This window comes from Tubulanus polymorphus, chromosome 2 (assembly GCF_964204645.1).
Source record: "Tubulanus polymorphus chromosome 2, tnTubPoly1.2, whole genome shotgun sequence".
In the NCBI taxonomy this organism is placed as follows: domain Eukaryota; kingdom Metazoa; phylum Nemertea; class Palaeonemertea; order Tubulaniformes; family Tubulanidae; genus Tubulanus; species Tubulanus polymorphus.
Genome location: NC_134026.1, coordinates 28,763,211 through 28,789,028, shown reverse-complemented (window position 1 = coordinate 28,789,028; position 25,818 = coordinate 28,763,211). Strand labels below are relative to the sequence as shown.

At 36.9% G+C, this 25,818-nt stretch overlaps 7 protein-coding genes across 8 annotated transcripts; 4 read left to right on the top strand and 3 right to left on the bottom strand.

Moving 5' to 3' along the window:
* Positions 1–2,395: 2,395 nt before the first annotated feature.
* LOC141899657 (coiled-coil domain-containing protein 149-like) lies at positions 2,396–7,245 on the bottom strand. 2 transcript variants are annotated; one of them, XM_074786086.1, is made up of 11 exons: positions 7,110–7,245; positions 6,828–6,986; positions 6,557–6,628; positions 6,368–6,472; positions 6,144–6,266; positions 5,334–5,506; positions 4,848–5,005; positions 4,640–4,778; positions 4,482–4,558; positions 4,157–4,402; positions 2,396–3,857 (listed from the first exon to the last, which is right to left on the bottom strand). In XM_074786086.1, the coding sequence occupies exons 1-11, from the start codon at positions 7,155–7,157 to the stop codon at positions 3,415–3,417; spliced, it is 1,743 nt and encodes a 580-aa protein (XP_074642187.1). In that variant the 5' UTR covers positions 7,158–7,245; the 3' UTR covers positions 2,396–3,414. The 2 variants fall into 2 exon arrangements, with proteins under 2 accessions (XP_074642187.1, XP_074642186.1); XM_074786085.1 differs by having other exon boundaries at positions 4,640–5,005.
* A 351-nt stretch (positions 7,246–7,596) lies between these two features.
* Positions 7,597–9,710, top strand: LOC141900067 (uncharacterized). Its single transcript, XM_074786780.1, has 3 exons — positions 7,597–7,709; positions 8,106–8,498; positions 8,580–9,710. Exons 2-3 carry the CDS (start codon positions 8,111–8,113, stop codon positions 8,594–8,596), a joined length of 405 nt encoding a protein of 134 aa, XP_074642881.1. The 5' UTR covers positions 7,597–7,709; positions 8,106–8,110; the 3' UTR covers positions 8,597–9,710.
* LOC141900066 (ATP synthase F(1) complex subunit delta, mitochondrial-like) lies at positions 9,095–10,646 on the bottom strand. The gene is made up of 4 exons (XM_074786779.1): positions 10,488–10,646; positions 10,225–10,378; positions 9,621–9,709; positions 9,095–9,234 (listed from the first exon to the last, which is right to left on the bottom strand). Exons 1-4 carry the CDS (start codon positions 10,617–10,619, stop codon positions 9,106–9,108), a joined length of 504 nt encoding a protein of 167 aa, XP_074642880.1. The 5' UTR covers positions 10,620–10,646; the 3' UTR covers positions 9,095–9,105.
* A 77-nt stretch (positions 10,647–10,723) lies between these two features.
* Positions 10,724–11,840, top strand: LOC141900065 (cholesin-like). The gene is made up of 4 exons (XM_074786778.1): positions 10,724–10,792; positions 11,027–11,462; positions 11,535–11,664; positions 11,739–11,840. Exons 2-4 carry the CDS (start codon positions 11,040–11,042, stop codon positions 11,798–11,800), a joined length of 615 nt encoding a protein of 204 aa, XP_074642879.1. The 5' UTR covers positions 10,724–10,792; positions 11,027–11,039; the 3' UTR covers positions 11,801–11,840.
* Positions 11,841–12,572: 732 nt separating this feature from the next.
* Positions 12,573–19,102, bottom strand: LOC141898453 (poly [ADP-ribose] polymerase tankyrase-1-like). Its single transcript, XM_074784341.1, has 26 exons — positions 18,921–19,102; positions 18,541–18,765; positions 18,365–18,460; positions 18,174–18,286; positions 17,817–17,911; positions 17,666–17,732; positions 17,391–17,577; positions 17,189–17,310; positions 17,011–17,102; positions 16,858–16,936; positions 16,594–16,765; positions 16,276–16,355; positions 16,038–16,189; positions 15,893–15,959; positions 15,707–15,805; positions 15,362–15,581; positions 15,090–15,199; positions 14,847–14,969; positions 14,566–14,765; positions 14,149–14,486; positions 13,959–14,062; positions 13,814–13,882; positions 13,546–13,729; positions 13,360–13,468; positions 13,121–13,277; positions 12,573–12,953 (listed from the first exon to the last, which is right to left on the bottom strand). Exons 1-26 carry the CDS (start codon positions 19,099–19,101, stop codon positions 12,882–12,884), a joined length of 3,513 nt encoding a protein of 1,170 aa, XP_074640442.1. The 5' UTR covers position 19,102; the 3' UTR covers positions 12,573–12,881.
* Positions 19,103–19,440: 338 nt separating this feature from the next.
* Positions 19,441–21,726, top strand: LOC141898454 (DNA replication complex GINS protein SLD5-like). Its single transcript, XM_074784342.1, has 7 exons — positions 19,441–19,604; positions 20,093–20,239; positions 20,345–20,398; positions 20,497–20,594; positions 20,791–20,879; positions 21,227–21,317; positions 21,630–21,726. Exons 1-7 carry the CDS (start codon positions 19,518–19,520, stop codon positions 21,724–21,726), a joined length of 663 nt encoding a protein of 220 aa, XP_074640443.1. The 5' UTR covers positions 19,441–19,517.
* Positions 21,727–22,072: 346 nt separating this feature from the next.
* On the top strand, positions 22,073–25,064 carry LOC141900464 (protein phosphatase 1 regulatory subunit 3B-like). Its single transcript, XM_074787384.1, has 3 exons — positions 22,073–22,373; positions 22,566–23,951; positions 24,040–25,064. The coding sequence occupies exon 2, from the start codon at positions 22,602–22,604 to the stop codon at positions 23,631–23,633; it is 1,032 nt and encodes a 343-aa protein (XP_074643485.1). The 5' UTR covers positions 22,073–22,373; positions 22,566–22,601; the 3' UTR covers positions 23,634–23,951; positions 24,040–25,064.
* The last annotated feature ends 754 nt before the right edge of the window (positions 25,065–25,818 follow it).

Below are 25,818 nucleotides of genomic sequence, written 5' to 3'. Positions count from 1 at the left end.
ATTTGCAGGTTTTTACAATTTCTAAATTGACAAAAAGGGCAGCCTTGATGGGATGGAGGTCCTGACCTCCGAGACCACCCCTAAATCCACTCCTGTTCGCTGGTTTCATTACGGAATGGAATATCTATGCTTTTAATGACTTAAAGTAAATAATTTCCAGGAATTTGCAAACCACTTTCCATCGCCATCCCTGAAAGTTATGGAATCGAAGGTGAAAAGAGCGTGTGAGAAAGGTCTGTACTCGTGCGTATTGGAAATCGAAAAGAAGGCGAAAAACGCTCCGACATTCAAAAAGTACTACAAATCGACAGGAACGCCAAATTTGGCTTACATATATAATCCACGGGCGCTAGTTTCAGCTAAAGGCAAGCTCAGGACCAACTTCTATAATCCGTTCAATTCGTTTATAGAACGATTTCATTTCCGGGTGAGTGAAAATTCCTACGATCATCCCCGTAATGCGACACTATCAACACTGCAGCCAACATTCTATATACTTTGACAGTTTCGTGATGTTCTCTGACATCTCCATTAAGATCTAATTCCATTATCCTTGACGACTTTTTCCCCATGAACTTTAATCGACTTGAGAAAAAAATTGAGGTAATTAGAACGCGCAGAAACTGCGTGAAAATGTCTGTTTCTTGCTCCACCGGTATTAAGACAAACGACTTAAAATGACTATCGTACGTCAACTCCCCATGAACCCAATAATTAGAAGAGAAATAAAGTACGCTTATAAATTGAATCCGATTTACGACATGCAACAACAACCTGTTGAAATTGATCGCTTCTCACGACGCAAGAAAATGGAAATTAGAAATATCTCAGCGATAAGACACCGGCATACTCGAAAATGTGTCGATGAATATTTCTGAATATTGTTGACAAGAAAATTTGTTAGCAGCTTAAATTCACAGCGGCCATATTTACGCCTCAATCATCTTCGGCTGTAGACATTTATCACACCGGGGATCTTACCCCTCCCCTCCCGTCACCCTGGATCACATCACCAGTTACCCGTAATGCGAATTCAACACGTTTCCCAATTCCTATGTGGTAGCGACGAGTATCATCCATCTATAATGTCGGCAAATACACTCGACGTGACATTTGATAAATAAAATAGTACATTATTCTGACAAGTTTATTATGATGGGAATATCATATTGTGTTTGTTTTTAGGCAACTGCGTCGTATTATATGTGTTGGTACACGTTAGCCAGACATAAAGAACTGAAACATTTTGCAGACGGTTGTAAGACTTGTGGAAGGCGATTCCGACATCTCGACAAATGGCTTCATTTTGATAAATTCAAACAGCCTTATATGGCTGCTTACCATGTCTTTTGTCCAGGTTTGAAATAGAAATAGAAATCAAAATGACGTTAGTCGTCAGAAATCTGCAGAACTGTGCCGTTTTGATCGAATTCTACCGAAACAAATATTTGTGAGAATTTCGTATTTGGGGAACAAAAAAAATGACTGATATAATCTGCGCTTTCTCATGGAATGCTCTCAGAATAAAAGTTTTGTATCCATTTTCAGATCCGTGTTTCGGCAAGAAATTTGAGCGGAAAGCGGCAGTAACACTCAACTCTTTAGAGGATAGAGAACGTCTACCAGACGAATATAAAGCAACCTGTTTTTCCGATAACCACTGCGAGAATCCGTGCCATGGAATTGGATCTGCATCATCGTGTGAAGTGAAATTCCAAGAAAATACTAGTTTTGATGATTTAGTGAAGAATAGAATGAACTATACATGCGATTGTGAAGCGGACAATGCTGGTTTCAAATGGGACATGCGTTATGAGTTATGTATTGGTACGTCCTTTCTGGGCATTCCTCAAGAAAATATTATAAACATGTATTGACTATCTGGTAATTGATATCTGTTACAGATATTGACGAATGCGCCGAAAACCTGAATAACTGCACGAAAGGTTATGAGTTTTGCAGGAATTCAGTAGGAGGTCATTATTGCGCGTGCGTTGTCGGGTATACTCGCAATGCCACCACTGGCAAGTGTGGAAGTGATTTATCAGCAGCTCTTTGGAATGATAAACTGGACCCAACGGACGAGAGCCAAGAAGGTCCGATATCATACACGTAACCAGTCACTGATACGGTGGATGCCATTCCTTCATGCTGTTTTACTCTTTCCAGAGAGGGCCGTGCAAGAAAACGTAATGAACAGAGTTCTACGAATGACCAGTAGCCAGGGAACGAGAATCCTTTATTCGTCATATTTCACTGCGTTATCAACTTTAGTTGGAACGAGTTACGGCGTAAAATGAAATCAAAAGACGTCTTTTGTGGACCAGAATTAATCAAACGAGAGTGCATTTATGTTGCTTTTTTTAGAAAATAGTATTTTATTTACCATGTCACTGAACAAATACGATGTGTTTGGTTTGGAAATTTACTCGTAATATGTCACATTATCGTACATAATCTAGAGCGATTAAACCTTTGTAATAACGGAATTAACAATCGACACAAACATGTATAATAACCTCAGATCACGCGTCTAAATAACTTACACTATCTATTATAGGTCTATATAGACCTACTAAACTAGGCTATATTATCAATCAGTAATAACATGGTCTGAACGATGAAGTCTCCCAAATAACAAAACCTTTCTAATAATTCATAAATAAACAATATTCGCACAATTATATATTTATGTTACGTAATAATAACGTTAAATGGAACGATGAATAAATATTCAATCGTTATCAACTGTGATGTCTCTGACTAGAAATGCATTCAAATGATAAAAGTTCAAACTTGTTCGTAACAGCTCTCACACTGACAATAGTCCAGTCGGTAACACATGACTCCCAAGACTCCTGGGTGACAGGATTCAATGATATGGAAATATCAACACATCACTGCGGTAGCATATCATATAACAATAACAAACATGCATACATACACATACATAAACATACATAAACATACATATACATACATATACATACAAATCCCTAATTCATTTAAGATCGATCAACTCAGTTTGCCGATTTAGTTCGTCAAGATATGACTGAGTGAACCAGCTCAGTGCTTACATCAATTCGATATGGTATCATCCACCACGTAAGACCAGTCACGGGTGGGAGCAGCCATTTTCATTTCAACCGTTTCTATCAGGGCCTTTTCAATTGCGCTCTTCCAGGAGACGGAATATTCTTCTCTATAGAAGATTTCTGCCGGTAGAATTGACAAATACTTCCAAACGCGATTGTCGTAAGAGAAGAACAGATAATTGCTCTTCTGTAAGACCACAATTGAAAAGGACCGTAGATTGATAGACGGAATGAATGTTCCATTATTCCATACAAAAAAATATGTCAACAATGTTTGTTGCGTTACATAATACTTTGACTAGATACAGCACTGACTACCCTATACCATCTCCGGTAATTCTGCTGATTCATCTAAAGACGATTCTTTAGAGTTTAATCCACTAGTTTGTTTCATCGAACCCGACGCGGCTCGAGATTCCGATAGTTGTAAACGCGCCATTAAACTGGGCACATTACTGTCTTTACACTGACGTTGAGGAGAAGACGTTTCATTGTTCGATGTTAGTTTCGACGTAGCCTTACCGAGCAGTGACTGCAGTTGTTCATCCCCGCTGTCATAATTTTCCTCGTCATCCTCATCATTATCAGTTATAAGTTCCTCATTCTTCTGAGGAATAACCTCCTCGTCGTGTGAGCGCGGATGATTGTCGTGTGGATTCGTCGTATCGTCTTTAGACGAATTATAATCTCGTTCACAGATTATCGGTAGTTTATCATTACATGGATTGATCAGAGGTGACAGAACGGAGTCCAAATCTGCATCTAAAATAAACGGAATAAATAGTTCTTCAATGAAATCGTTTAGAAATTTTTCACGTGACAATCACACGACTGCCAACCCCTGGAAAGTGCAGTAACGAGTTGATTTTTCTTCCAGGAAAATTTCATTGAAATATGAAAGAAAATTTTCAAATTAATCAGTACTCAATATAAGCGAGATGATCAGTAACATATTTCACATTTCTGTACAGATTAAACAAATCAGTATTTATCAGGACAATGAAAATAGTGACAAAATACTGAAAGTTGGCAGATCTACATTCAAAACAAGTTTCTCTTACCTTGAACATCTTGACATGTTTCCTCTTTCGTCGGTAATAGATCTAAATCTTCCAGGCAGATGCCAGCGTTATGGTTTTTTGTAAGTCTGTGTTCAGGCGTTGATTCAGAGCTGCTCAACTCTAAATCACTACCGATTTCCGTACTAACATCTGAACGTTCACCGGTGATCACTAAAGCAGCGTTTGGTATCAATGTCTTAATTTCATCGCATTCTAATCTCATTTTCTCCAGACTCGGCGCTCTGCCTGCAAATCAGAGAATAATTCAGTTACTCATAATCTCTTCCCAAATAGAAATTTCAGATAATTCATGATCGTAATTTACCCGGAATATTCCAAAGTCCTGAAACTTCTAAAGTTTTTAACTTTTTCTCTAATTCAGCCACGCGAGTTCCCAAAATTCTGAAAATATTGCAACGATATGAGTGTTGGTCAAGAAGTATCATTAGTACCGGTATACAGTAAATATCAATTTACACTTACTTGTTAGTTTTCCGTTGGTGAGACAATGCCAATGTTTTATCGTTGAGAGATTCTAATAAAGCTCGCGCCAGACCTTGTAAATCAGACAACGCTTGAGCAGTAACCTGAACACTAGTAGTACTATCCAACAGCTGCTGTACTAGAAACCATATATACACCATAAATATCCAATAACATTGTGAAATATAATAGCCAGTATAACACTCACCTTGTTTCTGTGATATTACAACTCCCCCACTTCGGTTCTGACCAATTTTCATACCGCTACGATTTTTCTTTTTCTCCAAAATACTTTTATACTTCGTCACGGTGGCCATTGCCATTGATTTCTCCTCTTCCATTTGATTGAGTCTTTCTTTAAGGTATCTGGAAGAAAGCACATATCAAATCTCAAATGAAAGACTTCCTATTTTCCAGGGACCAGTTTCATAGATTGGGTATCTAAGTTACCCCTACGAGTATATCCATCAACCTGGGTGACATCTATCATAGTAAAAACCATGGTAATAACTGACAAATTCCAAATCTATTCCCTGTTTTGTCTCAAAAAATCAATGAAACGCCCTGTTATTAGTTTATGGCCAAAACTCTAAATATACTGTCATATTTAATCAAGAACTTTCCGTCTTTCACTGAAATTATCGTGTGATTTCTAACGAACTCAGTCGTGATTATCTGTGTTTGTTTAACATACCTATTTTCCATTGACATAGCATCGATATCTACGATACGTTTTTCGTCTCCTTTCAACACATAGTTCAGTTCTATATTCAACCGATCGTATTTATTCTTGTACGTATCACGTTCTGTCACTAGTTCCTCTTTTTCGTCGAGAACTTGCTGTAAATCGCGTTCCAATTGTAGAAACTAGAAATTAGAAATGAAGCATTTTTTATGATAAGCCACAAATATAAAAGCTTGTAATGAAAAACTATTATACTACAAAATAAATGATAAATAGGCAGTGTCCATATTTACACTTCTAACTCCAATGATATCCAATAGGCTAACTATTGTGGCATAAATTTGGTGGAGCCCAACTTGACGTTAAACCCTTACAGTTAAATCCTTCACAGTCTTTTTATGCCCGCATAAGCCACTGTGAAATGAAAAATAATGTGATGTGATCCAATTCCCACAGTACAGAGGTTATCTCTTGAATAATTCAGATAGATAAACCAACTCAGGAGTCCTAGCAGACAATAATCAAATACATCTCAAAAACTTACTAGTATGTGACAATAATAATAATAATGATAATGATGAGGCTTATACAGTGCTAAATCCATCCAGAGTTGGTATCATTACCCCCAGCCTATCTCTATGTATCATACATCTCTACCGAGGGAGAACATCTGAACAACTCTAATCGACGCTTAGGAATCATCTATCAGGCCTGGTATCTATTTACTACTGGGTAGAGAGAGGCGATGAGGATAAATATCTCCCCAGGGGACAGCGCTAACCAATAACCCGCACTGATTTTAGAACAAGCAGATTTTACCTTTTCCTGTTTAGCCTCTAATTGTTTCACCAGATCTTCTCTCTCATAAGCAGGAAAATGTCGAGTATTCATTCCTTCATCTGTTGTACCGACTCTCTGTCGAGCTATTTGCTCACGTAATAGCTGTAAATACAAACATGTGGTGTTGCAATTACTCTTAGAGATGTTTTAGAATCAACAGCTTCCATTACTAGACTAATGACCATTTGTTTAATTGAACTAACCTTGATATCACCCTGGGCATCGTTTAATTTCTGTTTCAAATCATCCACTTCAAATTGAAGGCATTTATTTGCGTCTTTACATTGATACAACCTCAACGATAGATTCTACAAACAGAACAGGTCAATTCTTAACGTCAACAAATTTTCATTCCATCGAATGTAAAAATGAAGCATTTAGTTTTCATTTACCTCATTCTTTCCACCATAGCGATCGACTTCATTAGATTCTGGTTCCGAGTAATTATTGCCTCCTCCAGGACTCTTTATTATGTAAATACCAAAACATTCAACTCATTAATCAATACAATAAAGAGGATATCGAAAAACTGTTTAGTGATATTTCTACTGTGTCCAACATGTCATAGGGCCAGGTCAGTTTGATAGTGGATGGATAAAACCAGTATCAATGATAAAAACTCCATTAGGATATTTTTTTGGGGATATAGGACAGTACACCTACCTTTCCTGTAACTTGTCTTTTCAGATCTTGATATCGCTCACGTAGTTGTTCTGCCATCAATTTGAACTGATCCCGTTCACTGCGACATTGGTCCAGTTCTCCGCTAAGTATCAGCAAAGCTTCACATTTGCTGTCTAACTTCCTCTGGCAAATTGAAAGCTACATAAAGAAATAACACAACTATTTTCAATCAAATCCGTCCATTGCGGTACATAGTGCAATCGGACAAAACATGATCTCGTTTTCACACCAATTAACCCACAATTTCACTTTATTACTAACCTCAGTTTTAAGGCCTTCATTTTCCCTTTGAATTGGAAAAAGATTCATAACTCTGTGCACGATAATTAGTTAGTAACGGCGACAAAACATGACAAATGACATGTATAAACGTCAACAGAACTTGTCAAACTGTTGCTATTAGTTTCTCTCCACCAGAGGATCATCACTTCACTGCTTTAGGCTCGAATCCTGCCGATAAACTGCACAGCTGCGGCGATGATTCGTCTTAGTGCGAAAACCTCATTTAAATAGCCTTTCCATATTTCAATGAGTGACCAGAACCTTTTTCAGATAATGGAAAATTATCGATGATCTATTATTTCATTTTTATGCGTGATCGAAAAGTGTGCACTTTAAGGCAGTTTTTTTCACCCCATAATATTTTCACGAGTCTCGAGTCGAATTACCGAATTCCGGCCTGACTAGCTATCAAGAGGCATATAAATATTAGGTCAACTCTTTGGCAAAATGTTTTATGACCGAATGATTACAATTATCATTATCGGGTCAGTATATAATAAATCGTATCATATCATTTCGATCCAGTACGGGTTAGAGAAGTAGAAAAGTGCACAAGCTACGAGAAGTGCCAAACTGAAGGTGAGTCTAGATTTTCGAAAAAAATTCAAATTTTTGTAATAAGATTTTCCTTTTCTAATGCAGTTATAAAGCATTTGTTCGATCGAAATTTAATTAACTGGGCAATTTGTGTTATGTATCAGTGATTTTAAACCCTTCGTCGGTTTTTCAACAAAATTTATTTCATAAAAATGCTAGTTTCGGTGAATACCGGTATATGCAAACGGGGCCTTAGATATATCCTTGAATATATACTGGTTACTCCAGTTTTCCAACTGTCTGTAGAATCTGAATCAGAAAAAAATATACGCGTCAGCTTGGGCGTGGGGGGCGTCATTAGGTAATATTTTACGCTTTGTAGGCGTTTATCGCATCAAAAAATTATCAAACAGTGTGATATTGAAATTGTTCTTTCAGGAAAAATGTTGAAATTTGTTGTATTCTCTGCGCTGATTGTGAGCATCACATGTCGGGTAGTTCCTGCTGTACCGCGACCAATAGGCGGTCACAACAATGAACTGACTGGAACGCCGAAAGGAATCTGCCACGGTCCCGAAGACAGCGGTAAACACTTCAAACACGACTGTAATTATTGCACTTGTTCCAATGCGCCGGGACTAGCTGCCTGTACTAGAATAGGATGTCCACCGATATACGGAACACCGAAAGAAGTGTGTAACGGTGAAAAAGATATCGGACTCGTATTCAAGAACGATTGCAACTCGTGTTTCTGTAGCGCCCATCCAGGAGTCGCCGGTTGTACACTAATGGCATGTCCGCAATTTGAAAGACAAAACGAAATTGTTGAAAGTAAGTAAAAAGACCGATGAATATCTAATCCGATAACATTCGAGTTCGTCCAGTCGTTTCAAAATTGTTTTGTATTTTCAGTTCCTGCTAAAATGTGAAATAATCAAAGTCACAGGCCAATTTACTCCATCAACCGAAATAATGGCAGAGATTGAAAACTATGGCTGAAAAACGGCATCGTATTACAGTACTGTGTATATATTAACTGTTATGATATGTTCTTATAAAAAAAATTCATTATTCTAAAATATGTTTGAATAAAGTAAATTCAAAGTTCTGCAACCATCTGTTACGTAGTGATCATCGGTTATAGCTTACCTTAGTTTCATCAGCAAATACACTTTGGAAAAAAATTGCCACTGGAAGACCCGAGATGAAAGAAAAAAAATCCCATCTCACAGAGGACAAGATATTTTAGATATCATTTGAAAACCTATTTTTATTAACAAGTAAACTGCCTGGTATTATTCTGCAGTGTTATTTGTACAAACTACCATTTTTCAAGACATATCATTGGAATATTCAAATCAGGCCGGGAAAACCTTCATTTTAATTCTATAAATAATTCGTAATTTTCACACAACACGCGCTAAGAGTTTAGTTAGTATTAATGAGTGTCCATGGCTTTCAATAGAGAATCGTAACATTCAATGGCTATTTCGGCTTCTGCCTTGGCTACGTCGGTTGATGCAGATGTGAGATCCTGCGATGCCTTCGTCATACCATCGCGAATCATCTATAAAATAAGAAATAAAACATCTAACACTCATACACAAAAATAGTACGGATAATGATGAAAGGAGCAGATCTAGCGAAATTGGAAGACAGAAGAAGAAAAGATATTTTTTCCGATAAAGCACATTTTGTCAGGCCATAAGCGGGGTTCCACCCTCAGTGTTAGATATTTTGAAGGAATAAATCTGAAAATATGCAATTTCCACGAGGACGAGTCAAATTTTCAGGTTTTAGCAATATTTTGTCTTGATGAATGGCAACCTGAATGGGAAGACAGGGGAACTGCCCATCAATTCTGGTCATTTTGAGACCTAAATCAAGTAACAAAACTGAACATTCAAATTTGAAAAATATGTATTAATAGCCAGGAACAATAGTAGTTTTTACCTGGGCATCGAGTTGATCAACTGGAACAGCTTCTTCGGCCAATACCTGTACTGATGAATCATCATTGATTGTAACAGAACCACTGCTTACTGTATGAATAAATAACATCAAAAATAAATCAACACTTCACTTTATTAAATCTACAGATTTTCTGGTCAAATTCGGATATACAGCACGGTAGCGCCATCTAACACTTTCAGCATATCCTAACTCATAAATGAGCCGTATTAATGCAGTTTAACCCTCTCAACAATCAATATTTAATCGCCATTCTTCCCATTTTGATCACTTAAGACTACAGTAGTGTTCAGGATTTTTAATGAATTGCTAACAAATGAACTGTAACAAGGACAGTTTTTATCAGCATGCTTTAAAAAAGTGCCCACTTATTTCACTGGGGCCAGATGCAACATGTTTTTGACCCCAGTATCCTAGGTACTGTAAAAAAATATATATCTCAAAGAATTTTGATACAGTACCTAGGATACCGGTGTCAGGCCCCTGTGACTATTTGTATCAGAACTAAGGGCTACAGATTAATACTCAAAGAAATATGCATACACTGCTGCTGCTGCCTCTGAAAAATTAAATGCCTTGTGCATACCAAAATATTTATTTTGTGAACCATCTTCCTCATAAACGGTAACCACTCCTGGTTTAAGAACGGCTAATGATGGTACATGCTCGGGTAGAATACCAAAACTACCACTCATCGAGGGAACGTCGACTTGTTTCACGGCCGCCTTGTTGTACAATACCTAAATCAAGAAAAAGGGCAATAAAATCATTTTAATTGAATTAAACTTTGACTGAGAAATTCTCCCAATAAAATTCTATTTTTCGACAATAATTCCGTTGAATACGAACCTCGCTGGGACTGGCGAATGTGAAAGCCATGTCGGCATAATTTCTAGTTCGTTGTTGGGCTACAAAAAGCCGTGATGAAAGCTTAAAAGCGGTTCCTAAACGGGATGCAGCGGGCCGTAACATAGTCGCCATTTTGATCTTGCTGGTGATAGAGGTGAAGGTCAAAGTGATTGCGGCAAGCGAGGAATTATGAAATATTACAGCCACAACACAACAACTTTGCTTTATTTCCCATCTCAATACAATTCAATACACACGTGTTCGACCGTACATTTGTTGAAATTATTTGTTTCACATCTTGAATTGTAAGTCTCTTGATTAATTTATTGTTGTTTAATCGATTTAATGAGCTTATTGTTAGAAATATAATGAGATTGCTGTGACGCTGTAGTGTTTCACTGACAGACACTGACTCTCAGTAGTAGTATATGGGTAACTTAATATTTTTGTCTGATATAACATTAACAATATTACTCTGTCTGATTTACGCTGATTTAAGACAAAGAAAATTTTTCACATTTTTTGCTTTTTTCACATAGGTTGTTATTAAAAATGGTGCATTCTAATGTCAAAACCCCTGCCAAAAAATTGAAACAGAATGAGACCGAGTGCCCTGACAGTTCTAAAAAGAAAAAGATAAAAACCAAAAAAGTAAAAAAGATTGAGGAACCTACAGAGGTTGTTACAGAAATAGAATCAGTTGACACAGAACAAGAGTCTCCTAAGAAGCTTGAAAAAAAGAAGAGTAAGAAACGATCACACGAAGAGACTAAAGATCCTGAACAAAACGACACAGAACCAGGTTCCACTGAAACCCCTGCAAAAAAATCTAAAAAGGCGAAACGGAAGGAAAAAGCAACTCAAGCTGAATTCAGTTTAGATTATCTAAAGCTGTGGAAATCAGATCGTAAAAATTGGCATTTCAAAAAAACACGACAAGTCTGGTTATTAAGAAATCTCTATGACAGTGATAAGGTTTGTTTTTGTATGATTATAAAGATTTTATTGTTTGTTAGAATGAATAAAAAAGATAACGACTCATTTCAGATATCAGATAAGCATTTCCAATCATTGTTAGAGTATATGGTCGATATGAAAGGTAAAGCTAGAGAAAGTACAATAGAACAAGCGGAGAAAATGATAGAAACTGATCCACCCAGTGATTCTGAGGCCGAGGGTAAGCGCTCAACATCTACTTTATGACTATTAACCAAGAACGTTTAACATAAACTTCACTTTTTGCTCTTTCAGGTAGCGACAAATTGAAAGAAAAGAGTGACCGTGCCAAACAAATCTTACAAATGCTTTCGTAATCATGTTCACTGTAATAAATAAAATGAAATGTTTATCAGTCTTAGTTCTTGTGAGGTCATTCGGTATAAAATAGCCCATGCAGTGTTGAAGTCAGTCTTGGGATGTTGACAACTTATCCACCCGTCGCCCTCGATCTCGCAAACATAATGGAAATTATCTGATACAAATTAACTCGGGGTAGTTTCAGTTCAGTGCTGTTCTTTTTTAGATTTTTTTCAGAAACCAGCCCGCAAATCGGTAAATAGTTTGTCCACTAAGACCACTCTAGGACTCTGGCAAGCGAATATCATATTAGTTCACGTTTCCTTCGCTTTCATTATACAAAGGGGCAGCACTAGACGGTCGAGATCTGACCACTATTTCTCTGTACCCAGCTGAATCTGGGCAATTCGAATACCTCATTCAATGAAATTGTTCTCTAAATAACTAAGCATTGGAAGCTACTTGTAAAAGAAATATGTCCCAATATTTTTCATATATTTCTTTTTTATTTTGGTTAAAAAGATAAGAATTTAATCATGTGTACAGGGTCAGTTGGTCTAGTTGGTAATTTGCTATGGTTTGCAATGGGCGGATACGGATATAATGTCTGTCATGGGCACGACTCAACAAAAAGAAAGTGCTACTTTTTCCTCAACAAAAGTGCTTATTTTTGCTTAATCCTTCTTTCTACAAACCATGTATGCTAAATGAATAAGATTGATTCAACAGATTTAACAAATAAGCCAAACATTTATTTTCAACAGGTTGATTACAAGTGATAATGTTCTACTACATATAATAATAATAATAATAATATATTAAAACTAAAGATTCAATTTTACATGAAAGGTACTATTCATTTGTTCAGTTACAAAAATTATTGTCGGCATGATTTGTACAATTTGTATTTTTGATGACTAGATATTAGCAATAGATATAACTATCCAAGAGTTACAAACAAAATCCATCCAGGAACAAAAGAATCTAATGGTCGATTTCCACGTAAAAAAGTATGAAATTCATGTACAGAAATGATAATGATATTATATCCGACAAGTCTTGTATCAAACGATTAAAATGTTTTCGTCAGTATTCTAATCAATCCGGTTTTTTCATATCGGTAACTTCACCTTTAACCAATTGATAGGTTATCAAGTATTCCGGATATCCCTGAAATAGAAATAAAACAATTGGCAATGCTTTGCTTTATTTACAAAAACCAACTTAACAGTTATCATTGTATTCTGGATGAAGAGTCATAACTGATAGCTTTATGTGTGTTACCTAGTGCATATCGGACAAATTTCATAGTAAACATGATATGACACAACACTAACCTGTTCTCCTCTATAAATAACATACTCGGCATAGTTCAGGCCACCTACGCTAGGTCGACCAATAACTGAATGATGTCCGGGAGGAGCATGCGCCATTTTCATTGCACTAAATTGTAGAAATGATTTTCCAAGGGTCACTCGACACAGTAAAAGCTGCCTGAAAAACGAACAATACAAATACCTTTCATAGTTGAATGAACCAAACATATCGTGTAAAACGATTAAGAATGAGTTCTTACTTATGACATATATAGCAAGATCTATCTTTATGAACAGGGCAACCAGTTCCACCTCCAATACCGTAAACATATTGATTACTTTTACTTGAGTTCTCGGCAAAATAGATTCCTAATAATTCAAACAGCACAGTTCAATAATAATTCAAATCGAATATAAACAGGGTATTTAAGAAGTACAATTCTTACCGGCTCCAAACATTCCACCGATATAAGCATGCCGTTCATCAAACCCTTTATGTACAATTGCATTTATAAATGGTGAGCCATGGAATAAAAGGCGTTCATTATCATGTCCATGGTTCTCTTCGCTGACTTCTTTTCGTCTGTGGCAATAACGCTCCCACAATCTCTTATTTCGCACCTTTTGGATCTACGGAAATTTAAATTAGCATCGACATGATACTGAAAATTCATGTCACGCATTAAAAACATTCAAATCAGCCAAATTATCTACCTTAATCACATTGTATCTACTGAAGTATCCTCCAATATTGTCCTTGTGCTCTCTGATTGTACTCTGCATCTAAAACGACAAGTAAAATGGTCAGTATTTCTCACATCATACTATAAAGGTTTATCACGCATATCCGACGACCGACCTGATCTTCTACAGTGATGAACTCTGCATCATCGCGAGGAAGATCAATCAATAGAGTTCCGTGTCCCGATTGAGCTCCGAATAAATTTCCACCCAGAACTGGATCTGTAATATATTCAAATAATCATGAAAAGTAAACGCGTGTGAATGAAAACGTTCTTCATAAAATAGACAAAAGAAATTAATCGTACCATTACTGTGTTTAGCTATTAGTTTTTCCATTCCTTTCAGTATTTTATGCCGATGCCCATACGCGTGAATACCGATATCCTTCAGTTCTTCGTGACCCATTTCGATTAAAATGTCCATCGATATTTGTTCTTTTTCAAAAATATCTTTTAAATGATCGAGTCCTATTTGATTGAGGAAGGTTCCGATACTCATAACACCGTTCGATGATGTGGAGTTCGTTTCACTTTCAGATTCGGAATTATTATCCATACATCCGTCTCCGGGTTGAGGAGTTATACCCACGCCTCCGACAGCACCCGATGGAGGTTCCATTGGTCCGATACTCGATAAAATATTTCTGAAAACATCAGCCAAATCAGTAAATTTTCAGTTTGATAATTCAATAGAAGCAAGGTTTCAATAGAAACCACACTTACATATTCGATGAAGTCGATCCAGCCGGTAAATTTGACATATTGAATTGAGACAAGGGTAACGGAATAGGAAGAGTTTGCGAGGTATCAGAAGACAACGGCATAGCGTCCTGTAATAACGCGCGTACATCATCAGCTTGCGCTAAATCTAATGGGGTTTGTCCTTCTTGATTCTTCATCGTCGGATCAGCTCCATGAGCCAGCTGAAAAAAATTCAAAATTTCAAATGTGAAAGCTTTTTTTTCTTCTTAGGAATATATTCCAACAGAAGAGCAACAGTTTACCAATAAGGCGCAGAGTTGAGTTCTTCCTTTTTGGGCGGCTTCATGCAGAGGAGTGAAGCCCCATCGGTCAACAGCGTTGACACATGTATCATATTTGATAAGTAGAGCAGCGATATCGACATGCTAAAATGAAGCAAAAGAAGAACTTTAAGATGCATATCGTTAGATAGGTAGTAGTAAGTATAAGAGAGGGATTAAGCAAATATCTACTATATCAGAATAGAAAGTATTGAACTAACGTACCCCATAAGAGGAAGCGTTATGAAGTGGTATGAGTCCACCTTTATCTTGGGCATTTACATCGGCGCCGTTTTCAAGTAGAAATTCTGACACTTCGACGTTGTTGTATCCAGCTTTTAAAGAGAAAATAAACAAGTGAAAATATCAGTTCACACTCTAATTCCTCCGCGTCCAGACCAGATTACAGAGACTGGTTGCCCACATGAGCCAACTTAACAACTTGCGGGTTAAACCGTCTTTTGAACAATCAGTTGCAGGGATGTAGTGTGGCCTACCAGCAAGATGTAGAGGAGTAGAATTTCTGCCTTGTGAATCTCGACAGTTTATATTTTCGGGTGTCGCTAATTTTTGAACGCGAGCTAAATTTCCTTTCTTCGCAGCCTCCAAAAGAGCGGCGTCTCCGCGTAACAGATCCTGTACATCGGTATCGCCTTCTTTGACCAAATCGAGAGGAGTGTTACCATCACGGTTCTTCTTATGAGGGTCAGCACCGTGCTGAAACATAACCATTATTGGAGAGTTACCAGTTGTATCGTTTCATACATGAAACCAAAATTTCCAAACTTTAAAGCAACTCATATCAGCTCAAAGTCTGCAGATATTGCGAATGAAAAACTAACCTTGAGAAGTAATTTACATATTTCAAATTTTCCTTTAGCCGCAGCCTCGTGCAGTGGGGTAAATTTCCATAAATCAGCAACGTTTACGCAAGCTCCGTGCTGAAAGTACGAGAGAAGACAATGAAGTCTTTAATCCCTTCCAGTAATTGTACAATATTGACTAATGATATTAAGGTAGATTCTTACCTTCACTAAGAGTTCGGCTACATGGCTATGACCATATGAACATGCATTGTGTAGTGGAACCAATCCGCTGTTAATAGAATAACGATACATCACTAGTTTATAGACCTTTGTGATATCGAAGCAACTGCATAAAATGTGTATTTACCCCTTATCTTTAGCATGAACATCAGCTGCATGTTGTAACAAATATTCTACAACTGCCACCCTATTATAACCAGCAGCAAAGTGTAGAGGAGTTGAATGACGACCATCTAAATCACGACAGTTTACAGCATGCGGGTGCACGGATACTAACTTCTGTAAAACGTAATGTTTAAATAAAGGGTTACTGGTATGCAAAGATTGTCTTATATCCGATTCATATTGAATATCTTCAATCTTACCTTGACCACCTCTAAGTCACCAGCTTTAGCCGCTTCTAATAGTTGTAAGTCGATATCTGTACCGCCTGTTGGAGGATCCTCTGTTAAAAAAATATCAAATATCCTCAATAATTCTGAATAATGAATAATCGGTGAAGACAGAGATCTCGAAAGACCAATAAATTTTTCTCCATGTTAATTTCGGGGCTCTCAAGAGCAATGAAGGTTCTTCATTACATGATCTGGAGTAGGATTATTCTAAACATTTTGCCTGGGGCTCTCCATAATCTAGGCCAAATGGAAATGGGAGTCTTCTGTAGTATAATGAGGTTCACTTACCCCGTAGTAATTTCTGTACGTTATCAGTAGCTAATTGAGCTGCTGTGTAACCTTGCAATGAGACAATACTGCGATCTGCACCATACGACAACAGCAGGCGACAAGCTTGAACATTACCTTGTTGAGCACATCGATGCAGTGCTGTCTGACCCTGACCATCCAACGCATTCACCTGAAAACAGTGTCACAAATGACTGTGATAACTCAATGTGATAACAATACTGGGTATACATCAGCAGTAAAATGAGATTGGGAATTAAGAACCTTTGCGCCGTGTTTAAGGAGAACATCCATCACATCCAAATGACCTTTTTCTGCCGCAACATGAAGTGGATTTAGAAAGCTGAAATTGTAAACACATGCATTTATTGTATCTCATACCGATAGCTACTGATTAATGATTACGGCATGACTTACTCTTTATTCTTATCATTCATATTTCCACCTTTTCTAATCAGGCCTTCGGTTACTTGTTTCCTTTTAGGATAAGGAGATGCAACTGCACAATGCTGAAAAAGTTTTTTTTTTGAGGTGATAGTCAAATGAGAATCTATCACCCTTAGATGTGATAACAGAGAAAGAGACCCTCACTTACCAGGGCTGTATCACCATTTAATGGATGCTGAAATCCAACCATTTCTGAAGATAGATACTTTTTAACTCGAGCTAAATCTGCCTGACGAGCGCCTTCTAATAGACAATGTCCTTTATATTCATCTGAAAATTCAAGAACATTTTTAAGTAACAATTGCTTCTCCGTATTCTAGTCAGCATAACCCAAGAAAAAGCCAACTTACATTGTATTTTTTCTGCTAGTTCTCGGCTCGGTGCGACGTCAAATATGGTTTTAGAATGACAATTAGACAATGTAGGATCAGCACCATGGGCAAGCAGTAATGAACAAACTTCTACTCTTGATTTCGATGTAGCCTCGTGTAGCGGAGTGAACTGCCACAAGTCCATAGCATTCACGCTGGCGCCATGCTAAAAACATTCAACATCTCGATTTCACAATAGTTCAGTTTTAACTAATCAGAAAAGCATTTGCTTACAATACAAAGAACGAACGAACCTGTAGAAGTAACTCGGTGACTTCAAAATGACCATAAGAACAGGCATTGTGGAGAGGGACTAATCCACTGAAATAAATAGCAACACGTAGGAGTAGTTAACATCCTGAGACAATTAATAGTAGAACTCATAGCAGTTTTAATGAAACCGACCCTTTATCTTTAGCATGAACATCAGCTCCATGTTGAAGTAACAGTTGAACGATACGAGTTCTATTATAACCAGCTGCAAGATGTAACGGTGTAGACTGAAATATAAATATATTTCTCATATGAACGATATATCTTATCAGATCCCGACTGTATTCGCCCATATGGAAAATTCTAAACGTCTAAACATTATCTCATGATGAGTATAGATAAGATCGCCCATTTTTTATATTTCGACAATATTCACTGGTTATATTATGGGAAAATTCGAAGTGTGTGTTCAAAAGATGAAGTATCCCAAAAATTCGATCACGGACAAAAATAAATAGACTTCACCACATAATTCAATTAAACATTTACCTTTCTGCCATCATTAGCGTGACAGTTGACATTAAGAGGTGTTATCAATGACACCATTTTCTCTTCATTTCCACTACGAGCAGATTCTAGAAGTTCATCTTTTTTATATTCTCCTACAAAATTAAACATTGATTGAAATAAAGATTACACCGCAAAGGACTCATTCTTATAGTTACACGAAATCATTTTACCGGTTAGAACAGCTTTAGCGGATGTATCAGCCAGATCTACAGCTGTCTTTCCATCTGTATTACGAATATTAGGATCGGCATTATGTTGTAATAAAACTATACAAAAGAAATGATTAAATGATAGAATGGATAAAAACATTATATCGGGAGCCATTAGCAAATGAACGAGAACCCACCGATGCAAACATCAATTTTTCCCTTGATAGCTGCTTCGTGTAAAGGCGTATAGTTCCAATTATCTCTGGAATTAGCGTCAGCTCCGTGTTTCAGCAGTAATTGTACAACTTCTGCATGTCCGAATGAACAAGCGTTATGAAGTGGAATCAAACCTCCATCATCTCTGGCGTGTACATTAGCACCGCACTGAAGTAAATGCTCAACTACATCTTTTCTACCAAAACCTGTGTGGGAAGAGCAAAAGAATGTGAATGGGAAACTTGCGGACCAAATAAGCGTTAAATCACCATCAGAAGAAATTAATAGAAACAGAAAGGGTGTAAAATGTTGATTGTAGATTTGTTGGATGGAGATGGATTTGTTGATTTAGGACTTTTACCAGCAGCAAAATGAAGAGGGGATGATTTGCGGCCCGCCGTATCCTTTGCATTCACGTTCTGAGTGTTCACGAGCTTTTTAACTTTATTCAGATCTCCATTTCGACAAGCCTCAAACAGTTCTCTGCCCGGATCAGTAGAAGATGGAATGTCATTAACTAAACATCTCCGAGCGGACGCCATGTTTACATTCTCACTCTCCTCTCCGCTCTCGCCCAGACGTGCTGTACGCCTACGCCACACGGATACGAATGAAATTAATCCAACTTTCACTACAATTTACAATACGAAAAAGTTTTCTAGTATTATTTTCTATACGTTTACGAATAAATAATTCTGATTTGATAATGTTGTAAATTATGGACAGTATCGGGATTCGAATCTGCAATAAGGGTTAGGGTTAGTGGCCGAGATTCGAACTCTCTAATATCTGATTAAGTCTACTCTTCTCAAGTGGTTTGGTTCGAATCCCAAAATTATGCCAAAAATTAATACACCTGCAGTTAAACAATTTTATGTAGCGGTAAATACAACAATTACCGATCCCTCGGACCAAAATTATTTGCAAAAACTACGCTGCTAAGTCCACTAATTCACTGATGGATGAGCTGGACGGTAATCCACATACCCAGGATGAAGAGGCAGAAACGATGACAGCTTCGGAAGTTCTCGTAAAGTTGGAAGAAGTATGGACACATTTTCAAATTCAGTCCGGATCATCGAAAATCAATTGACATTCGACTTCCTCCATCCATTATAGATCCAGTTCCTTTTCCCTGCTGCTTCTCGGGTTTCCTTCGTTCATTCAAGTTCCTTCTCCAGTCCAAGCTTTATCCGCATCATCAATTAAAATCTGATTGTTTCGATATGATCGTTCTTCCCTTATTTTTTTTTTACCTATTTTTTGTTGATAAATTATAATCTTTTTGCAAATTCGAATAAGTGATATTTTGATTTAGCCTATAGTTGCTCCTTTTGCAAGGCCCAGGTTTTATAACTTTTTTAACCCAGGCTGGGATCCTGTTTCACAAAAAGAAATTTGGGCCAGAAAATGAATTCAAAACTCCACAAAGTTGAATTTATACAAGGACATTGGTTTTGCTTTTAGTACTTTTGTTATTGTCGTAAATTCTGTCTGCAGTTGCATTATTGCTGGTGATTCATTTATTTTTAGGCATGGATGAATGAGAAGTTTTCCCCGGAACTGCTTGAAATAAAATCTGATCTTGTTGATTGTATGTTAGAACAAGTAAAAGAGATGGAAGAAAATATACAACGTGCAAAGAAAAATGATTTTAGAGTTTTTATTCATAAAATGGAGGTATGTATATTCAGAGATTATGGTCGACTCTAGTGCAGAAATGCACAGCCTCGTACTGAAATATAAAGCAATGAAAGTATATTTTGCTTGAACATTTAATTTAAGATTGATCGAATAAGATATGTAATAAGCAGTTATCTGAGGACACGATTAAAAAAGGTAGCTATCTCCAACAGCTCAGATATGTTCCAATATATCTTAAAACTTATGAGAATGAATTGATATTTGGATACATATGTTTATTTTATATTCCATAGATAGAACAATATACCTCTTATATATTGGATAAAGAAGCTGAAAGAAGTGAAAGTGATATTCCACATTTATCGCCTGAAGAGTACGCATTTGCTAAAGAGTGAGTTTACAAAATTAATGCAATCAAACGATTAATTGTGTGATTATTGATAGTTTATTGCATAGCGATTTGCTGAAGTAGTTTTACTATAATTATATCATATTCTTTTATGTACAGCATATTCACTGATTTGTCATAACTATGTTATCCATATGTATTATTGTTTTGTATACTTTAGTTTGATTTGTTTTCATAGGTATTTAGAAAACATAGAAAGCCATTTCAAGGTATTAGGTTTGCGACATATGCCCCCTAACCTTCAAACTATAGATTCTAAACAGACTGGTGAGTGTGGCAATTACTTTGCATTGTGTCGAACTAAATATTTGAAATCAGATATATTTGAAAATGTTTACAGGTTTCTTGCATAATATTAGATGATATGTCAAGAAAGGATTTTAAGAAGTGCAAAATCAATAAACTGACATAATCACAGTACATGTACTCAAAAACAGGGTGACCACTTACCGGGATATCAGAGAATTTTCTTTTCCTTTTTAAAAAGTCATGAAATTTTGTACGAAAGCTAAAAATCAGGGAAATTTGTTGTGATTGCTGGGAAAATTGCAAGTTAGATAAAAGTAGCCACCCTGAAATAAATGATGATTTCTATTTGTATAATCTATTTGTAGCGATCAAGCCAAATCTAAATAGTTATGTATTCCTGAAGGTATTAGAAGATACTGAAGGTGTAATTGTTGAAGAAGAAACTGCTGATACTGGGTAAATTGATTTAATCATGAATGCTTAATTTGTTTTTGAGGTACATTATAAATATCCACTTGCATTTAAGTTTTTCATCTAAACAAAAGTTTACTCAGAGGTAACGGCTATCTTGAGTTGTGACCTTGGCCTGTTATTCATGCCTTCACTGACCTTGAAGTGGTGAATCTACATTTAGATTCGCCTCTTTCAGTAGTGACCGGTTTAGAGTTATTTTTAACAAAACCGACACGCACCAGGAACTATGAAAAATTTCCATGATCCCGCAATAAATAGAAAATTAAAGAGATTGTTTTTTATATGCCATTTCAGGGAAGAAGTGATGAATCTTGTGAAAGGTGACCAGCACGTTATCAGATATCGTCCAGTTGCTTCGTTAGTTCAATCTGGTGCTATTTGTCTCATTTAATAATTGTAGAATAAAAATTGTTTATACTCAAAAATCAGATAGCCTTTTTTCTGGAATTAAAATGTGATCTACAAGTCTCGGAAAGTTGGTTCCTTTTTCGTAATCAAGATCTTAGAATTATGTAGGTTTCTGATTAACCTTTCAAGTTGAATCATTGATTCACAGACACGGAGGTTATTTCATCGGGAATATCGTGTAGTGATTCAATACAATCAGCTGTTCATTCGGCTAACCCGCTTTATCGATTGGTTTGTAATTGTAGCGCAGCGCTGTGATTGGCTGAATTCGTATATTCACGTGAAGGAAATGACGTAATTTTAACCTTGGGTTTTCCTTCGTCCCGGACGCGGCTGAAACATCGAAACGTCGAGAGCTGAAGTCCAACTCGGTACTTCAAAATGTGCATGCTCTACCTGTGATAAAGGTCGTAGTAGTGGGTTAATGTGGCAGTAGAGTCGGCGTAATCTAATATCACGAATTTACTATTGAACGAGCATTTTTTGGTGCATGAACGATCATTCATTTAGCACCACATCATCACACGAACACTGACTGACAGCTCCACAGGCAACACCATCTCCAGGCCGCTGAGATCACGATCGCCACGAAACAGTACACTAGACCACATCATCCGCAGCGACGATAAGGTGAGCGATCAGATATCATTTTTCTTATGCTTAAGTCAAGATTTGATACTTGTAATAAAGTTAAAGCCGTCCTTTTATGTGATTACTCAATGATTGCTCAACACACATGCAGTCGTCATGGATGGTTGATTTTAAACAAGGGAATTTCGTCATCCACCCGGCTAATATATAGATTTATTGTAATATTTTCAGTTGTTGAAGTTCCCGTAGTAGCTGCTTGATGAATAGATGAAAATGCTTCAAGTGGAATCATTTCCTATCATCGGTGGCGTAAACAACAACAAAAGCAGTTTTTATCGTTATTCGAATAACGAAAAAGCAGGAAAGCACGCAACAAAAATGCCAGTCGATTTCGCGGCGTACTTGATGTCGTCCAGCCCGCCTCTCGGTTTCAGCGGGTTTAACATCACCGATCATTTTTGCGATGTCGGGCGAAACAGCTTCGAGTATTCGTCGTTCTGTGAAACGGTGTCCGAGTCGGCCCTTCGACCGATCATCGCGAAGGCAAATAACGAATGGAACTCGTACATTTATGACGACGACGAAAACGAGGAGAAAGTCGAAAGTATCAGCAAAAAAACCGGCTTGCCGAAGAAAACCGTTTCGTTCGCTGATTGCAAAGGATTTTCGTTGACAAAGGTTCGATACATGACGGAACAATCGGATACTCCGCCTAAACTAGAGAACTGTCCACACATGGCGTTAATCATTCAACGCGCTGAAGATCAGTCATTCGTACCTCCAGCGATTGTTCTCGATTTCCCGCAGCCGGCGTCTGATTATCTTTCGTTTCGACAGAAACTCGACACTAATTGCGTTTGTCTGGAGAATGTGATCGCTAAGGAGTACAATCTAGCCGGTACTGTTAAAGTGAAGAATATCGCTTTCGAGAAAAGCGTTTTCGTTCGATGGACCTGCGATGGGTGGCAAAGTTTTGCCGATATTCAAACTGATTTCCTGACGACCGGCGATTCTAGTCCGACCGTTTACGACACGTTCGGTTTCGAACTGATCGTACCCGAAAATCTAACGTCCGACGACGCGGTGGAATTCGCTGTCTGTTACGAGTGTAACGGGAATCAGTACTGGGATAACAGAGGTGGAACTAATTATCGCGTTTCGATCAAGAAACAAGAAGAAAAGAAAGCGGCGACGATTCCGCAGTATACGTCATCGTTTAAACCCAATTATGACGGTATAAGTACATGGACTGAATACGCATGTTGGACTCACATGGACAGTGGAGTCCCGTACTACTGACAGAGAACCGATTTCTCATTCGATAGATTACTGATATCACCATAGTCTTTCACCCAAGATTCATTTATATGTACAAAGCTCATTAGACATCATTGAAACTGAGATAAATATCTTCTGTGTATTGTTATGACTGGTAAACCTCAGCAGAGTTAGTGTATTTTAGTACTAGCATATCTACACTCTACATACCACCGACCGGACATGTAAAATATGATACGAGTGGACAATGAGTCCAAAAACCGATTGATCTCTATCCCACTTCAAACTCGCACGTTTATTATTGACCGGATGTATAGACGCACTAAAGAAGTATTTTTGGTATGAATTCGTTTTCATCATTTCGCAGGAATAATTCAGTTTCATGAAGTGAATTCTAAGACCTAATTCTCGTCTATTTGTTTTTCAGTATGAAAAAAGTTTGTATGTCCGAGTTGATGCCGATGGTGTACAGGATGGAGTGTTGGATACTGATAAAACTGAAAATGATTGACGTACATTGACATTGATGATGAAATTTTTTGTGACATTATTTATTCAGCACGTGTTTTTAATGTGGATCATCTTAACTCGCTGTACATGAATCTTGCCCATGTATAAATTTCTTCTATAAGATGGAAATGTGTATAGAATATTCTCATGTTGTATATAAGGATACCTCATTGATTATACATGTGAAACCACTTTATTTTGAATCTATGGACAATGTTGTTTTAAACTTTGTATTCATGGTTTCGGGAGGGTTGATCGATAAAATAATTCAAATTTCTTCTCAAATTTGTATTTGTTAAAATAAAACCTTAGTATTAAACGTTATAGTTAATATAAAATGTAATTGCTATTTAATTTTACTGTTTGAGTAGATGTAGGTGCTTTGATGTATTATTGTGAATGATGAGTTTGCACTTTGTGTCCTATTCGGTAATTAATTCAACAAAAATGATAATAGTTTGGCGCTGAAAAAGTCACCAGTTTCGAAAAAAATGTGCATAGGTTTGTGATACAAAATTGATGTGTATTGAACATAAGGGGATATAAGTGTATGATACCTTGTGTTGTATAGGAATTTACTCAGTGTGTATGTTGTATAAACAATCTAATTGTGTAAGATAATCTAATTCATTGGGTTACAAACTCTTGTGATATCTCTGTAATTAAACATTTCTCAAATTTGTGGAAAAAAAATAATATCCTAGTGCCAAGTTACTTAGCCTTTATGATAATATGAGACAGTTTCACTGACCGTAAGATTCCTTCAAAAGTAGATTTCTAATGATTAAGTTTTGGGTCAGGATATGATTAAATTTTTACAAATTTCATTTTATATAATGCAAAAGCTATTAAAATTGTTTTTCTACCAGTTATTGCATTGGTGTGTTGCCTATCTGTTAGATGCTGTAAGTATCCTATGAAAATATATTTCAGTTGTCCGAAGAGTGAGATTTCTTTGTTTTCGTTCTTGTTTTTGACCAAAATACTCTATTTAAAAAGGAACCCGGATGAAATGTCAGACAGGAAATAAACAAGTCTTATTTTTAAATGCAAGTGGCGTTAGGCCTAGATAAGCTAGAATGGCATGACAGATGTAGTTCAATAGTGATGAATAGCTACGATAGCCTGGTGTGACCTTGAAACTTTTAATATCGGTAGGTGACAAAGACATTATAGACGACAAAAAAATTAAGGATTCGTTTATTATATTATTGGCCTAGTAGCGGTCAAATGACTCGTTTAACTAGTTAACAAAATTAGTATACGTGATGGGGTTCGAACATAGCTACGAGAACAAACCATGCTGTATTGAATTTAATCGCAAGCAGTTTCTGATGACGTTTCACTCAGTGCTGTCAGAAATTTTATGAAAAAGCAATATTTTTCGCGTTTTAACGCGAAATTATTAATAACTGCGGTAAATGAAATCAATTATACTTATCTATCAGGTATGAATATTTAAATTGCAGAAAATCAAAAGGGTTTAGTTTCTTACCTCTCAAAGTGAAAAGGATTTTTTAAGTAATAGAGCTGCTGGGTCAGCCCGATCTGTGGGCTGGTGCCGGTCCGGTGGAGATTGCCGTCCCCCGATTACTTCATGTATTACCCCTTATGCCCATCCATCCTAGTTACAAACAGTATCAATCTAACTAATGTATTTGACAATGAGCCTTAAAGTAAAATTGTCCACATAGAG

Bases quoted from the DNA above. Each gene is read 5' to 3' on its own strand.
- LOC141899657 (XM_074786085.1), bottom strand. From the start codon at position 7,157: ATGAATCTTTTTCCAATTCAAAGGGAAAATGAAGGCCTTAAAACTGAG. The intron at 6,629-6,827 runs GTAGGTGTACTG...TACATAATAAAG, and splicing joins AAAGACAAGTTACAGGAAAG to AGTCCTGGAGGAGGCAATAA. The intron at 3,858-4,156 runs GTAAGAGAAACT...CGTTTATTTTAG, and splicing joins AACATGTCAAGATGTTCAAG to ATGCAGATTTGGACTCCGTT.
- LOC141898453 (XM_074784341.1), bottom strand. From the start codon at position 19,101: ATGGCGTCCGCTCGGAGATGTTTAGTTAATGACATTCCATCTTCTACT. The intron at 14,063-14,148 runs GTACGATTAATT...AATATATTACAG, and splicing joins AATAGCTAAACACAGTAATG to ATCCAGTTCTGGGTGGAAAT. The intron at 13,278-13,359 runs GTAAGAACTCAT...TTCGTTTTTCAG, and splicing joins TCTTGCTATATATGTCATAA to GCAGCTTTTACTGTGTCGAG.
- LOC141898454 (XM_074784342.1), top strand. From the start codon at position 19,518: ATGGATGAGCTGGACGGTAATCCACATACCCAGGATGAAGAGGCAGAA. The intron at 20,240-20,344 runs GTATGTATATTC...ATTTAATTTAAG, and splicing joins TTTTTATTCATAAAATGGAG to ATTGATCGAATAAGATATGT. The intron at 20,399-20,496 runs GTAGCTATCTCC...TATATTCCATAG, and splicing joins TGAGGACACGATTAAAAAAG to ATAGAACAATATACCTCTTA.
- LOC141900065 (XM_074786778.1), top strand. From the start codon at position 11,040: ATGGTGCATTCTAATGTCAAAACCCCTGCCAAAAAATTGAAACAGAAT. The intron at 11,463-11,534 runs GTTTGTTTTTGT...GACTCATTTCAG, and splicing joins ATCTCTATGACAGTGATAAG to ATATCAGATAAGCATTTCCA. The intron at 11,665-11,738 runs GTAAGCGCTCAA...TTGCTCTTTCAG, and splicing joins CAGTGATTCTGAGGCCGAGG to GTAGCGACAAATTGAAAGAA.
- LOC141900464 (XM_074787384.1), top strand. From the start codon at position 22,602: ATGAAAATGCTTCAAGTGGAATCATTTCCTATCATCGGTGGCGTAAAC.
- LOC141900066 (XM_074786779.1), bottom strand. From the start codon at position 10,619: ATGGCGACTATGTTACGGCCCGCTGCATCCCGTTTAGGAACCGCTTTT. The intron at 10,379-10,487 runs GTTCGTATTCAA...TTCTTGATTTAG, and splicing joins CATTCGCCAGTCCCAGCGAG to GTATTGTACAACAAGGCGGC. The intron at 9,710-10,224 runs GTATGCACAAGG...TTATTCATACAG, and splicing joins TTCACAAAATAAATATTTTG to TAAGCAGTGGTTCTGTTACA.
- LOC141900067 (XM_074786780.1), top strand. From the start codon at position 8,111: ATGTTGAAATTTGTTGTATTCTCTGCGCTGATTGTGAGCATCACATGT.